Genomic DNA, 14,829 nt, shown 5'->3' with positions numbered 1-14,829 from the left:
ATGCCCAGGGTCACTAAAAGGTATTCTCCGTCAGTTAACTGTAGCTGGTGAAGCTCATTCAACAAGGCCCAGGAATCCTTTGGGTAGAACTGTGTGCTCTGTACTATGGGATTCAGTAATGAGTCAACAAACTCAGAAATTTTCTCTGTTTTGTTCTCTGATTGGAGACTATTAATCTGAATGGAGGGTTGTCTGGGTTTTTGTAAAGTTTAGCTATACCAAGTAGTTTGCCCAGGCGAGGACTGGGTTACGGTCATAAAGTGAAATTCTTCAGGAGTGATTTTTCTGTCATTTAAACATTCACTTAGAAATACATCAATAAAAGCAAAATGCTTGCAGACATCATTATAGTCGAGTCATTTAAAACTGATCAGTACAAAGATAAGGTTCAATCTTGGAAATGTACTCAGATTGTTCCACGACTACAGTACCAGTGCCTTTATCTGCTTTCATAATTCATAGAGTTCTGTGTATGCTTAGTTCATTAAGGGCAGTTTTTTCTTGCAAGGACAGGTTAAACTATTTTAGATTGCTTCTTCTGTAGAGGAGGTCCCTGATGTCCCAATCGCAAATATGCTGAAACACATTTAGGGTGTCATGCAGAGTGAGATTGTAGACCCTTTTTCACAGTGGTAAATTAATAGGGGCCGGTTCCATTGCTACTTTGTCCAGGATGTATGTGAGGTTGAGTTTTCTTAGAAAACACCTTAGATGTTCTTCGTGTTTCACTGTTGCAGTCATCACACTTGTGTTATCCTTCTTCAGGTAGCCCTCAGTCGGCCCAAATACCAGAGTCTTACTATTTCTGCGTCGGATGCTGTCACTTCTTCCATGATGTCAGGTCATCACGAGTATAAAAGCAGGCAGCCGACGCCATTATATCAGTCTTTCTTGCCGAGGAGCCCAAAGCAGAAGCAGTTCGCAAGTGCCAGTTGGCCACTACCTGAATTTTCATTTACGAATTTAATAATCCTGAAGTCTTCTAAAGCTAAGTACCCCATTGGGGATCCTTTTTTTCTTGCTCTAACCGATGTCAGAAAAACTTAACAATTGTCTTGCCTGTGGAAAACAAATACCTCACAGAGATTTTCATTCTTACTGCGTCACCTGTTTAGGCCCAGACCACGATGTCCCTCACTGTCGGTTTTGTGCCTTATTTAACACCCAAACCATTAGTCGTTGGGCTCTCTTTGTTGCTAAATTCTTTCGCTCTCAATCTCCTTATTCTGAAATGGCTTTGGTAAGCCATCTGACTACCGATGTTCCAAAAAACGTAAAGATAAAGACAGAGACAGAACGCATAGGTCCAAAACTGATGACGACGCTTCCATTAAGCTAGTCGCCAGCCCGCTGGTACTCAGTAAGGTGCTTTCGCAGCCCCTGATGCCCACTTCTGTGGATTTGCAGACCTCTGCTGAGACCCATTTGGAGTCTGGAATGCCACGAGATGCTTCTTCGACTATGGAACCTGCGGATGTCTCTACCTTGGATGGGTCCAGAGCCGCTGTGCAGGCACCGGCTTCTGAGGGTGTTTTCCAACCTGCTGATATTTGAACCAAGATTACTTATGTTTTAGCCAAAACTACAGAGTTTCTTAGGCCCAGGGTATACACTACACCTAGAAAACCGATGACCAAAGCACATGCTCAGGCCCCCGTGCCACAAAAACAAATGCTTAGAATGGCTGAAGACCTTATAACACTAATTAGGGGAAGCCAGCCTTCCCCTGCTAAGAGACAAAGAATTCAGTTGCCTTCAGATTCTACAGACCAGGATTCCGATGACTGACCTTTCTGATTATCAGGGCATGCCCTTATCAGCCTATGAGGATTCAGATGCAGAGGAATCTATTCCCTCTGCCTCCCCTCCAGAGGATTTCTCTTTTGGTGAAACCTTGCATACGAGAGCATTTCCATTGGGAGTGCCAAGACTATCCTCAGTCCAAAAAGAGACTCAGAGAATTCTTAGAGCTACCTCAGCACAGTCCTTTAGCTATTCCCCCTGTTCTGGATGTTGTGGAGTATGTTTTCATGGAATCCAGTTTTACTCCAGACAACTTATCTCCAGCCTCTAGGGAACCTGACAGGTCCTACCGAGTACCTGATTCCCATAAGTTTCTTTTCAAGAATCCTACTGCTGATCCAGAGATCATTTCCCAGGGACCTAAATGTATTAAGGCTACTACAGCCAAAAATCATACCCCTTCGGACAGGGATTCCAGAGCTTTAGACAGATGGGGTAAGAAGGTATATACATCTGCAACTCTTGCTATGAGGGCATTAAATTGCTAGTTTCACTTGCTGAAGTACCAGCAACATATTATGGAACTCATTAAACAAAAAATGGTAATAATTCCAGATTGTGCAGAAAATAAAGATTTGCAAGAGCTTATGCATTCTGCAAACCAAGTTAGTAAGCATCATTTGCAGTGTGGTTTTGATGCCCTAGAAGCATCTTTCAGGGCTGTAGTCACTGGCTCTGTACTGAGAAGACATGCTTGGCTGAAGGAGCAGACCTTAACAGATCATGTCAAATCCAAATTACTAGACACTCCTTTAAATAAGGATGTTTTGGTTGGCACCAAAGCAGAAGAAGTTCTTAAAAAGATGGAAGAAAAAGCTAAATCTATACAAACTGTTAGAATTTTTACAAGTGCAACCACCTTGATTCAGTAGGCATTGCCCTTCAAAACACTAGTCCTTTCCAGCCACCTTCAGGCCTTCCCAAACAAGACCCAGGGGAAACAGACCACCCAGACTACAGTCTCAAGCTATGCAGAGATCTAAGCAATGGAGTGCTCCCAGCCCTAAAACAGGGAGTGGTAAGCCACCTCCCTATGGAAAAAGTTCACAATGACTTCTCAGCTCTACTTCCCAGCCCTGTCTAATTGCTTGTTCCCCTAGGAGGAAAACTTGCCCTTCATGCAAAAAAAAACGGATGTCCATCACTCAGGACCGATGGGTCCTCAACATTGTATCCCAGGGGTACAAATTTTATTTCCATTCACTGACAACCCCAAGCGGATTTCCAGACCTTCCTCCAAACCAGTGGGCAGAGGCTCAAAACCATGTTCTTTCCCTGCTCAACATCAGAGCTACTCAGCCAGTTCCAGTAGAACAAAGGGGTCAGGGTTTCTACTCCAGACTATTCCTGGTACCCAGGAAAGAGGGCTCTTGGCGCCCAATCCTGGATCTTTCAATTCTCAACACCTTTCTGGTGGTCCCAAAATTCAAGATGCTTACCCTGCAACAGCTTCTCCCTATGTTAGCCTAGGATGCCTTGTTAGTCACCCTAGACTTAAAAGAAGCTTATCTGCACATCCCCATCAGGGAATCATGCTGGAAATATCTATATTTCAGGGAAGGATCTGTGCATTATCAGTACTCTGCACTTCCCTTTGGCTTATCTACTGCACCCAGGGTATTCACAAAATGCCTGGCTCCAGCCATTGCATACTGCAGGCAGAGAAATATCCAAATTTACCCATACTTGGACAACTGCCTGATTCAGGTGGACAGCCAGGAATTGCTGCTTCAGCACATGGCATTTGTAAAAAGCCTTCTCACTTCATTGGGATACACCATCAACCAAAATAAATCACAGCTGGTGCCCAGTCAAAAGATTGTATTCCTGGGAACAAGCTTGGACACAACTTCCCAGATGGCATTTCTCATTTCAGAAAAACAGGTCTATCTGACAGACTACTTCAAGCAAATGGCCACCAGAACCCAGCTAACTGCAAGAAAAATACTGTAAGCCCTAGGGTTCATGGCCTCATGTATTCTGCTAATTCCATATGCAAGACTGCATATAAGGAAACTTCAATGGTACTTAAAAAGTTTTTGGTGCCAACATTCTCAGGACCTGGAAACAGTCATTCCTATCATACCTTGTCTGAGGGCAGAGTTCCTTTGGTGGGCAGAAGCATGCAACCACAACAAGGGACTGTATTTTACTCTACCCCATGCCACCCAAACCCTGACCACAGATGCATCAGACTATGCATTGGGGGGTCCACATGGCTGGAAAATGCATTCAGGGACACTGGAGCCCAAGCCAAATTCTCTTGCACATCAACCAAAAGGAGATGCTAGCTGTACAGAATGCTCTGACAGCTTTCAGATACCTAATCCTTCCAGAACAACTGCTGATAAAAACAGACAACACCACAGTTATGTGGTACATAAACAAGCATGGGGGAACCCATTCTTACCCACTCTGCTGGGTAGCCATGACTCTGTGGAGCACAGCTTTGGACAACCAAGTCCATCTACAAGCTCAATTCCTGCCAGGCAAACACAATTCACTGGCAGACGACTTGAGCAGAAATCTGCTAGACCCACACGAGTGAAAATTGGAGCCCAGCACCTTCAACCTTCTGATCCAGAGGTGGGGGACTCCAGAGATGGATCTCTTTGCCTCCCCCCAAAACCACCAGTTAAGCAATTTCTGCACCAGGAACCCTCACAGCAGGACCTGGAAGGTGGCTGCCTTATCCTTTCATGGGAAAACCTCTCAATCTATGCCTTTCCCCCTCTGCCCCTTCTCTCAAGAGTACTACTCAAAATAAAAGAAGACAGGCCAAGGACAATTCTGATTGCCCTGGACTGGCCATGCCAGCACTGGTACCCACTTCTGCACAGTCTGGCAATGGTGCCATCCTGGCACCTACACCAGACCCCTACCCTACTGTCACAGCATGAGGGACAGATTTTTCATCCTCAGTTGCAAACCCTAAATCTTGCAGCCTGGCTTATTCCTTGAATACTCCACCAGCAACCCTAAATAAACAGGCGCTGGACGTCATTCTTGAAGCCAGAAGGCCTAATACTAGGAAATCCTATGCGGGAAAGTAGAGAAGATATTATTCTTGGATTTGGTCTAAAGGAAAGGACACAGCAGTGCCCTCCTTCCCTCTAATTCTGGATTACCTAGCAGAGCTACTCCACAGAAGCCTATCCTTCTCCTCCATTAAGACTCATGCCTCTGCCATCTCAGCTCGTTACAACACTGAGCCACCTCTTTTTTCTGACCCTCTCATCAAACAGTTCCTGAGAGGGGCCAACAACTTAAGGCCCCCAAGGAGAGCACCCACCCCTGCGTGGGACCTTAACTTTGTACTGGAATAGCTCACACCTCCCACTTTTGAACCCACTGCTTCAGGAGAGTTAAAATTCTTGGAAAACAGTCTTGCTTCTAGCCATCACTTCAGCTAGAAGAGTGTCTGAGTTACAGGCACTGGTGGCTATGGAACCCTTTATTATCTTCCATGCCAACAGGGTTTCCCTCAGGACTAACCCTTCCTTTATGCTTAAGATGGTGTCCAGTGTAGCCCTAAACCAATCCATCCATTTGCCAACATTTTTCCCTAACCCTCAGAATAAAAGGGAAAGGCTCCTGCACTCTCTGGACGTGCACAGATAGCTCAGGTTCTACCGTGAAAAGACTAAGCCTTTCAGAAAATCTGACCAGCTGTTAGTCAACTTTGCAACAGGAGTAGAGGGCAAGGACATTTCTAAACAAACCATTTACAAATGGATAGCACATTGCATTCATTTCTGCTACAAGCAGCATGAAAACCAACCCTTCAGGGTCAGAACACATTCCACTAGGGCTACTTCTACCTCTACAGCATTTATCAGGGGAGTCCCTACCAGGGACATTCTGGAAGCTGCAACCTGGAGTTCTGTACACATCTTCACCAAGCATTACCACTTAAATATCTTTTCCAAATCCAGGGCAGGATTTGCTACAGCAGTCTTGCAGGGCCTACTAGCTTGCTCCAATTCTTCTTGACTGGCTCCACCCTTCCTCAGCTTTGGGAATCGACCCAAGTGTGATTACTGCAACAGTGAAACACAAAGAACATAGTACAGTTGTGTACACTTACCATAAATGTAGATGTTCGAGTGTATTCACTGTTGCAGTCCTGATTTCCCTCCCTCCAACCCCCTGGTTTCTCTGTCTTCTATCTCTACTCTCTATGGCTATTCATAATGGTATTGCTATTTACTTTTTACTTGTGTTGGTTTCCACACCATATACTAACTCCCTATTTGGGGGCTGCTGACATTTGGGGCAAGGAAGACTGATGTAATGCCATCGGCTGCCTGTTTTTATACCCCTAACCACTTGACGTCATGGAAGAAGCGACAACATCCGACTCAGAAATACAAATATTTTGGTATTCGGGCCGACTGAGGGCTACCTGCAGGCAGATAACCCAAGCGTGATGACTGCAACAGTGAATACACTTGAACATCTACATTTATAGTACAGGTACACAACTGTACTTTCTAGCAGTACATCCATAAAGTTGGCCCTCTGTGCTGGTATAAATGTGAATCCTTTTTTAAGGACTTCAGGACAGAGTAGGGGAAAATTCCTATTGGTAAGGTTAAAGATGGAGGACTTGTTGTGGCAGTTGGAGTGGGTGGCAGGAAAAGAAGAATGTCCATTTAGTATCAGTTCCTGCCTCTGCTTCTCCCTCATCCTCTGGCTGGACCCATCCTTGTGTAGGTCCTTGCCATGGTTTTTAGTGTACCAGGGGACAAAAAATTCTGGTAGTTGCTGTTATGAGGTGGGGCTGCTAGGTCAGGGTCCCTGTTATTGTAGTTATTAGCCCCAGATTTGTAGCTGTTATCCTCTGTCTGGATGGTCTGCATTGGCAGGAAATTGTCCAGGGCTAAGTCAGCTGGTCTTACTGGATCTGTGGGTACTACTACGGGTGTTCGATTTGTGGTGTTCCTCCCGGGTAAGTCTTTAAGAGGGTATGTTTGCGTGTTCTCATTTTGGTCTAGGTCTCTCTGGAGCTTCTGTATTTTTGTGTTGAATGATAGTGGTCACATATCTCAAAATCCTGAGGAGATGCCTTCCCATAGATGTATAAAGTTGTGGAATGATGGGTGTTGTGTAATCTTAATTTGGAGATCCAGTATTTCTGTCTAGAGAACTTCCATTTTTTTCTCCATTGTGTTTGATGAGGACCCTGATCAACTGGAGGCCCACATCATTATATATTTTGATCAGTTCCCTGTATATCGGGTCACCAAAAGCAGTCCAGTTTGGGAATTTAAAACTGTGGAGACCTTATGGAATGATGTTGCTTTGTAAGCATCGGGAGAGGTAGATGTTCTCATATTCCACATTTTTCGAGGTAGTTAGAAGCCTCTCCAGTTTGAAAATCAGTGTTTTTCAGTTGGTGGTGAGTTGCTGACCTCCTGTATTGTTGGCTAGAGATCTCAGGTTCGTATCTTTATTGCTGTCCAGGAAGGGATCCCTGGTGGTGTTGGTTACCAGCGACTCCAGGAGGTTTGTCCGCTGGTTGGATGAATTGGAAGCTTGGGGTCACTGATCACTTTTGTTCTGTGTAGATGGACAGGGGTTCTTCCTGTTCTTGTTAAGACCATTTAAGAGGTGCTGGGCCTTGTTAGCTGTCTCGGTCAGATATTAAAATGTGTTGAAAAGCTCCGGTAGGATGGAGTGCGTCATCAGATCAACAAGGTTTTGGCTTTGGTATTAGCTACTGGAGCCTTATTTTCTCATTGCTGCATCATTGCAATATGTTCAGGTGAATTTCTTATAGGGCATTGCATTTCTAACACAGAGAGGTTATAGTGTTTCTTACTGCAGTGTTTTAGAATGCATTTGAATTGTATTACTAACTAAAAAAAATCGCTGTACGGTGTAATATAAACTCCCCACACTGTTGAAAAAATTATAATGATTGAGGCTGACCCATAGCAGTCTGTGTTCTGTGAGACAAGCTTAAGAATTTGTCTTACTTGTCTTATAGTATATGTGCAGTATCAACTGAAAACCTTACAGTATTTAATAATTGACAACACAAACCTAAAAGCAGTATAAAAACAGAATTTATTATCATGATTTCTTCTTTGTAGAAAACTCGCTATGAGACATATGTGAAACTCCTTAAGGAGGGAGGACTAGAAGTTCAGAGCAATAATGAGAATGACATCAGTGGGATGAAGAAATCTCATTCCAGCCCATCACTCAACCAGGAGTCATCCCCTGTAACAGCCAAGATCAAGCGCAATATCTCTGAAAGAAAGGACTACCGGCCAGAAACACCAAGCATGAAACAGAATATTACTTAGAACAAACAATACAGATACATATAGTCAGCAAGCTTTTTTTTTCTACCATTTATTTGTTGTTATCAAGAACAGGTGAAACAAAAAGGTATTATCTGTGAAGGACTGGTGCTGTAGCAGCATTCTACAATGTAAATTTTTGTTCCATACTGTAAAATAAATTGTTGTAGATTTTGCTTTCCACTTTGTACTTTTAAACAAAGATGGTGCAATTTGTGCTAACCTATTTCTATATATTTTTTTTCAGAAAATCTTGTTCTATTACAGAGTACTTTTGGTGGGTATGTTCTTTCATGTATATCAACACGGATAAGTAGCAGAGTAATTGGTACTGGTTTCTGCAGTTTACATGACTGTACATTAAATGCTAACATCATTTGGTAAACTCATACTTCAGTAACATATATGCATTTGTTTTGGGGTGGGTCACACATTTCAAGAAACCCATGGCTACCCTTGCACCACTTCAGAAAATATGCTGTATGTTTTATTTTTCTTTTATTGTATTTATTTTTCTTCAGGCTTCCTTTTCAGAAAGGTTCAGCTGTTGTAGGAGATATTTTATAGTGATGCACAGATGTTAGACAAGTTTGTAACACTTGCAGATAGACTTTGACAAGTAAGTCTCTGCATTATTGTAATGAGAAACAAATTGACAATCTGTATCATACAGCATACCTGACAGGCATGGAAAATGTTGATGGATGATGAGGCCATTTTCTGTTATATGAAGGACTGTTCATGAATATTGTGTCTGAATTGACTAGGTGCAGATGATTTGCTTTATTTCTTCAGTAATGAGTTCATGATTTTTCATGTTTAGGTCATTTCACAAACATTTTCTCTGACTGGGCATTTAGTATATTTCATCTTTTTACTGTTAGTTTTAAATTGTTAGTAAGTCTATAGGTACTTGTTGCCAGGATAGGAAAGGTACGCTGGACCAGGGCATGTTAACTGTAGCAGAAAGTCATATACATTTTTTAAAGCTATAGATTTCTTTGTGTGTTTGTGTTGCTATTGTTTTGTGAGGTCATTCCTTTTGGGGCTGAAAAAACCTGTGCTGATGTTGCATGTCAGCAGGCCATTAACAAATTTGAGTTAATCTGGATTGTGTGACCCTAGAAACCCAGAAACTGAAAAATGGTATCTAATACAGTCTGAACATCACAAGTTTAGTCCTGTGATTCTTTAGAAATTTTCATGTGAAAAGTGATACTTTACAGTCAGAAAAAAGGTACTCTGTCTATGGCTAGTTCATTTTGCACATCTTTTACTTCCGACTTGCAGGTACAGAACTGAGCACCTTTTGGCCCATCCAGTGTGTCCAATTTCCCAGTGTGTTGAAAATATTTGAGTCCTACTTAATCTGTTACTGCTGACAAAAATGATTGGACTTTGCATTGCCATGATATAACCATGTAAGACCAGATAAACTGAATACAGAAACCTGGAGTTTCTATCAGCAAATGTATAGGTTACTCAGCTTGTAACTTTTCTTGTAGTAGTAACCGTGTAGACCATCAAAACTGAATATAGAAATCTGCGTACTGATCCAGTGGAATTTCCATCAGGCAGTGTTATGGTTGCTCTGCCTGTAATTTGTTATTGTAATAAAAAATTAAAAAGATGCTGCTATTTGAAATTATATAAGACCAGCCTTAAAGTAAGCCTAAATGGGTAACATTACAGATAGTGTTTAGTGACAAAGTCTACAGTAATATGTGAAGGATACTGCCCTAAGTTTTTATTGTAATGTTTGTTTTGTAAAAAAAAGTTTTTACAGGTATTTGAATGTCTGTATATTCTTTACAGATACTGTATTTTAATTTTTCTACCTGCACTGTAGGTATGCTCAGCAGTGAAGTGTAGGAACAGTTATTGTGTAGCTGTTTGAGTAAAGCTGTTTACATGATGTATAAAGAAAATATGTTCTTTTTCAGATAAAATCTCAAGTATTTATTCCATTCTTTCCTAGGTTACTAAATGCCAGTTTACAGTTTTAAGTTGTAAATGTTTATTTTATTGTACAGACAGTACTTTTTCTTGTGAGTCGTTTCTCAGTATGTTGTGTCAGAGTAGACTGGTATGCCATTATTCACTAGTTTAGGGACTGGAAATGCATTAATACAATTGGTATTTTGATGTGTGTTCTGACAGATTGCTGTTTTGGCCTTTCTCTTTTTGTCTATCAGCCCATTTACATGTGGAATGTGCCGTATTTATTATTTACCTGTCATACCTGGAGTTCGGTAGTGCTCTGTGTGTATGAAAAGATCACAGCTACCAGAAAAGAGCCATTAAGTGTCCTGCAATGAAAATGAATGTTACTGTCCAGTGACTCTACTATTGTTGAATGGCCACCACAGAGAACAGCATAATTTGCAAGTCAAGTGAATGACTTGCTGTGAAAACAGGTGATAAAGGTTCAACAAATGGACTAGAAAGCTTATTATTCAACTGGAAAGTGAAGGTTTCATTGCCCGCTACAGGAAATGATTGTATCTGAAATACTCTTTAAGCCAGTAATGAGGTAATATATACGTACATATCTATAAATTTGTAAATAATCTTAGGCTTTGTAAAATTTTTCTTTGTCAAAGTGAGATGTGTTTGAGCAATATGTGTGATCAAGTGCAGCTCGTGGCCTTTATGATGAGTTTCTACTGCACAAAATGTTTTCACTTTTCTCTGTTCTCCCTACCCAGTGGAGATTGATATTTGAGTGTTTTCTTTGTGTTTTCTCCATTGTAGTTCTAAGCTTACCTGTAAATACTAGCAGAAACATTTCTGTGTTTTAAGCAGCAGCATTGGCTAAATTCAGACAGCTGCATTTCATTGCATTTGAATGTGTTCTGTATTTTCATTGGATGGCTGGCAGCATAGCTTTGTACAGCACAGACGATTTACAGTTATGTACTGTTAGTGACAGAACCTGATCAATTTTGCATTGCATCTCATTGCATAACATATACATTTTTTGTCACTTTTTAAGCCAAACATTTGTTAATACTTTTACAAATTTCTGTACTTTGTTTTTATATACTGTTGCCTGCTGTTCCCAATAGTTAATCTCAAAACATGAACACACATCTTGTTCTTATGTAACATTGATTATAGTGCTTTGATACTGGTGGGAGGGGAGACTAGGAGGTCCAAGAAATGTTCAAAGGTTACTAGACATTTAACTGAGATGGTACATTTTTCATCACTTTTTGAAGCATACTGTTTGTGTATGTAAAATTTAATGTAGCAACTGAAGTGTTTTGTTTACACTGTATTTTGTTGTTTAAAGTGCAAAACTGGTATTACAGTGTACTCGCTCTCTGAATAATAAAATATTTGAATGTAGCCAAGTGCAATATCATGAATAGTTTCAGTTAACCTAAATTAGCAAACTTTTGCTTTAAATAGTAGTAATCCACAGAAAAGCAATTTTCTGTAATGCATTTGACTAGGACAAAAATAATTGCAGTGCAAGGTAAATGAAAATAGTTTCATGTATGTGACCTCAGAAATGAGAATGCTGTGTCACTGCAGTGACTATAAATTGGTGCATCCTCTAACCTTTGCATCTCTATGACCTGCTGCATCATGCATCCCACTAAGACCTGTAACCGAGACCATTAGGAAAAAAATTATGCTTTGTATAGTCTGTGGTTCAACTGGAATATTATAATGACCTGGCATATTACTTTTTGCCTTTTGTAATTAATGCATAAGTAATGTCTGAAATGAGTTAACTATTGCATAAGTAATGTTTGAAGTTAAAGTGTAACAGAACGTGTAGGTAAGTAGCTGTGTCAGAGCCTACTTTACTCCTCTTCAGCTCTGACTAGAAATTGTTTCAGCTGATACTTCATAATACAGTGGCACCATCCTCTCTCTCTCCAGTTTACCATTTTCAGTAAAACTTTAGGCATTTTAAATAGCAGCAGTAGTTAGCTACAGGCTTTATGTGAGGCTGAAGCCAGCCAGGCATTGCAGAATAGGATGAATCAAGTGAACAACCCTCATACTGCATCTTGCACTAAGTGTTTACCATAGTCCTGTCTCCCCCTCCTGGCATGGTGGCACTATATATTAGTAGACTGGACAGGCTATGAGATGTCGCTGAACCACATATGTGTTCCTGGCCTAGAAGAGCAGCCAAACCTCCTCAGTCCTTCCACATGCTCATCCCACTGATCTTTTTTGCGATTCATCCTCCCCATGATTTAATTGAACGATCCACCCAGCATGCTCCTTCACCCCTGGATTGGTACACCTATTGTGCCCTAACTACTGCATAAAACACCCGAACTGCTAATCAAACTCAAGTAGCCTAGGCTGTAGTTGGGTCTTTATCCCTTTACTCCATCACTGTAGGTAAAAATAAATCTATAAATAAAGAAGTAAAACACTAATTAAGGTTACAGTTCCAAAATGACTGCATAATTATGGCCAGAAATACGTAAATGGATACTTTTTATAAAAAGGCACTTAAAAGTCAGTGTAAGTAATACCATTTCATGGCAGGTGGAAGGCAGTCAGACTATATTTGCATGCTTCAAGATGCACACAGCACGAGTTTGTCTTAAATCACATATATGGCTATGCCTTAGTGTGTGAAGTACTCAGTACGGTTTATGGCATCTAAGATATTAAGATATTTGCTTAGCCTCTATGAAAATTTTCCCATATCTTTCTGTGAGTAAACACAGAACAGACTGCCCGTTCTAGCCTGTAAATTCTACACCAAGTCAGATGCTAAGAAGTATTGTTTTAGTCAAGACTGTGCTTTTTTCATAAATGGGTAGGTGCTATGTAGATGCTTTTATATGGTAATTGTAAATAGAAGGCAGGTGTCAGAAATATTAGAGTTCTGTGACTGAGCACATCTGTAGTCTTCTGTGTGTTATAGTAATGGGATCAGATAATACTTCTGGTAATAAAAGCACGGTATGATATGAGAATAAGTTAGTTTACAAGGGCTTTTGAGTGTCAGTGCTAAAAGGGGTAATATTTGCTGTAACTGTAGCCTGCTTTCCCCAGTGGCACTTTTGAAATAACAAAGACAGTGACCTTCTTGGTAACACATTTACAGATGCTGTGATATATGAACCTCTAATGTGTAAATGTCCTACACTATATGTATTCCTTTTCTTTTTATAGGGTGAGGATAATATTTGTTGTAAATGAATGATTTAATTACATTAAATATAATTTTGCTGTAATGGAAACCATCATAGTGACGGTTTTAAAATATGTATGTATATGAAATATGTCTAAACTTTAAAGAAGAATAAATGAGAAAAAAATGTTTCATTTCATTTTGTCTAATAATAGTTCTGGTTCTGATTTTTTTGCATGTCTAGTGATGCTCAAGGGCTGAATGCCACTGCTCCTGTATTCTGCATTCCACATGCAATTTGAGTTAATTTATTTTTCTTCAAAATTGTCTGCACTGCAGTTTTTCTCAGCTAATTTGAGATATTGATGTATCTATATAGCAGATGTGTACGACTTGTATGATAAATTACTATAATATATGCACACATACATTATGTATATATTTGTAGGTGTGTGTGTGTGTGTGTGTGTGTGTGTGTGTGTGTGTGTGTGTGTGTGTGTGTGTGTGTGTGTGTTTATATAGATCAGTTTGTAGGTATCTATGAGGATGTGTCAGATTGTCATAACTCTTGATCTGTTAAAATTTTTGGAATGGGGAAATCAAACTGCCTCCTCCTAACCCCCATATGTGGGATGCAGAGGGGGTTTACCTGGAACCAAACTGATATGTACTTGTATGTGCACGCTCGTGTGTGTGTGTGTGTGTGTGTGTGTATGTGTGTGTATATATGTATGTATATATATATATATATATATATATATATATATATATATATATAGTTTTGAATCTTCGGGAAAAAAAATAAAAATGATTTTTTTTTTTATATTCTTGCAGGGGGGCAAGCCTCCTGCACCCCCACACCCCCTGCTAATTAAATATACCAACTCTGAGATCACACTAAAGCGAAGAAAACAGTACATTTCCCATTCCATGCTGTACAGCGATCTCCATTTAAACAGTTTGAAGTTTCAAAAGTTAGATCTTATGGTCTTGACCATAAGAAATGCGAAGATCTGAAGTAGTTGACTTCATTTGATCATCAACCTGTGGGATGTCGGATCCAGACCGGATCTGAGACGGCAGCTTCACCAGCATCTGATCCAAGCTCTAAGCTCCTCCCCTTACCCATAATACCCCTCCATCTCCTTTTTTCCCCACAGATCTCGTTTACTGTGGGTTTGCCAAACAGCATGGTCTTAGAGCTCCAGGCATGGTAAGTGTTTTTTTTAGGCTATTTTTGGGTGTTGGTGTTGCTGTTAGTTCAGGCAGGTTCCCTTTTCCCTTTGTTTACCTCCCCTTCGTTTTGCGTTGCGTGACTGTTTAAAAAAAAAGTTTTTGCTGTAGCAGTTAGAGTAGACCTTCTTTCCCTTCCCCCTTCTTGCTAGTGAGTTGTGTGTGAGTGCTGTGGTCGGGCATGTTAAGGCTTTGTGCCTCGTACCTTTATTTTGTTGGCATGGCAGATCAGCAATCAAAACTGATCTTCAGAAAGTGCGCAGAGTGTGGCCATACGTTGTCGCTGGCTGATGGCCACACTCTGTGTGTGATGTGTTTGGGGGCAGCCCATCTTTCCACAGAGTGCCCTATTTGTGCAACGTTCAACCC

General features: G+C 40.7%; 1 protein-coding gene across 1 annotated transcript in view; it reads left to right on the top strand.

Annotated features, from left to right (window-relative positions):
• The window catches only part of LOC122791395 (PH and SEC7 domain-containing protein 3-like), a 1,011,223-nt gene extending 997,797 nt beyond the window's left edge, over positions 1-13,426 (top strand). Inside the window, exon 8 of the mRNA XM_044059134.1 lies at positions 7,902-13,426. Coding sequence (XP_043915069.1) covers positions 7,902-8,117 — 216 coding nt within the window. The 3' untranslated portion in view covers positions 8,118-13,426. The remainder of the gene's footprint in view (positions 1-7,901) is intronic.
• Positions 13,427-14,829: the final 1,403 nt, after the last annotated feature.

The sequence above is a fragment of the Protopterus annectens genome, chromosome 17.part0 (assembly GCF_019279795.1).
Source record: "Protopterus annectens isolate FY-2018-M chromosome 17.part0, PAN1.0, whole genome shotgun sequence".
NCBI classification, from domain to species: Eukaryota; Metazoa; Chordata; order Ceratodontiformes; family Protopteridae; genus Protopterus; species Protopterus annectens.
The sequence above is the reverse complement of the archived record's forward strand: the minus strand, read 5'-3'. Positions and strand labels throughout refer to the sequence as shown.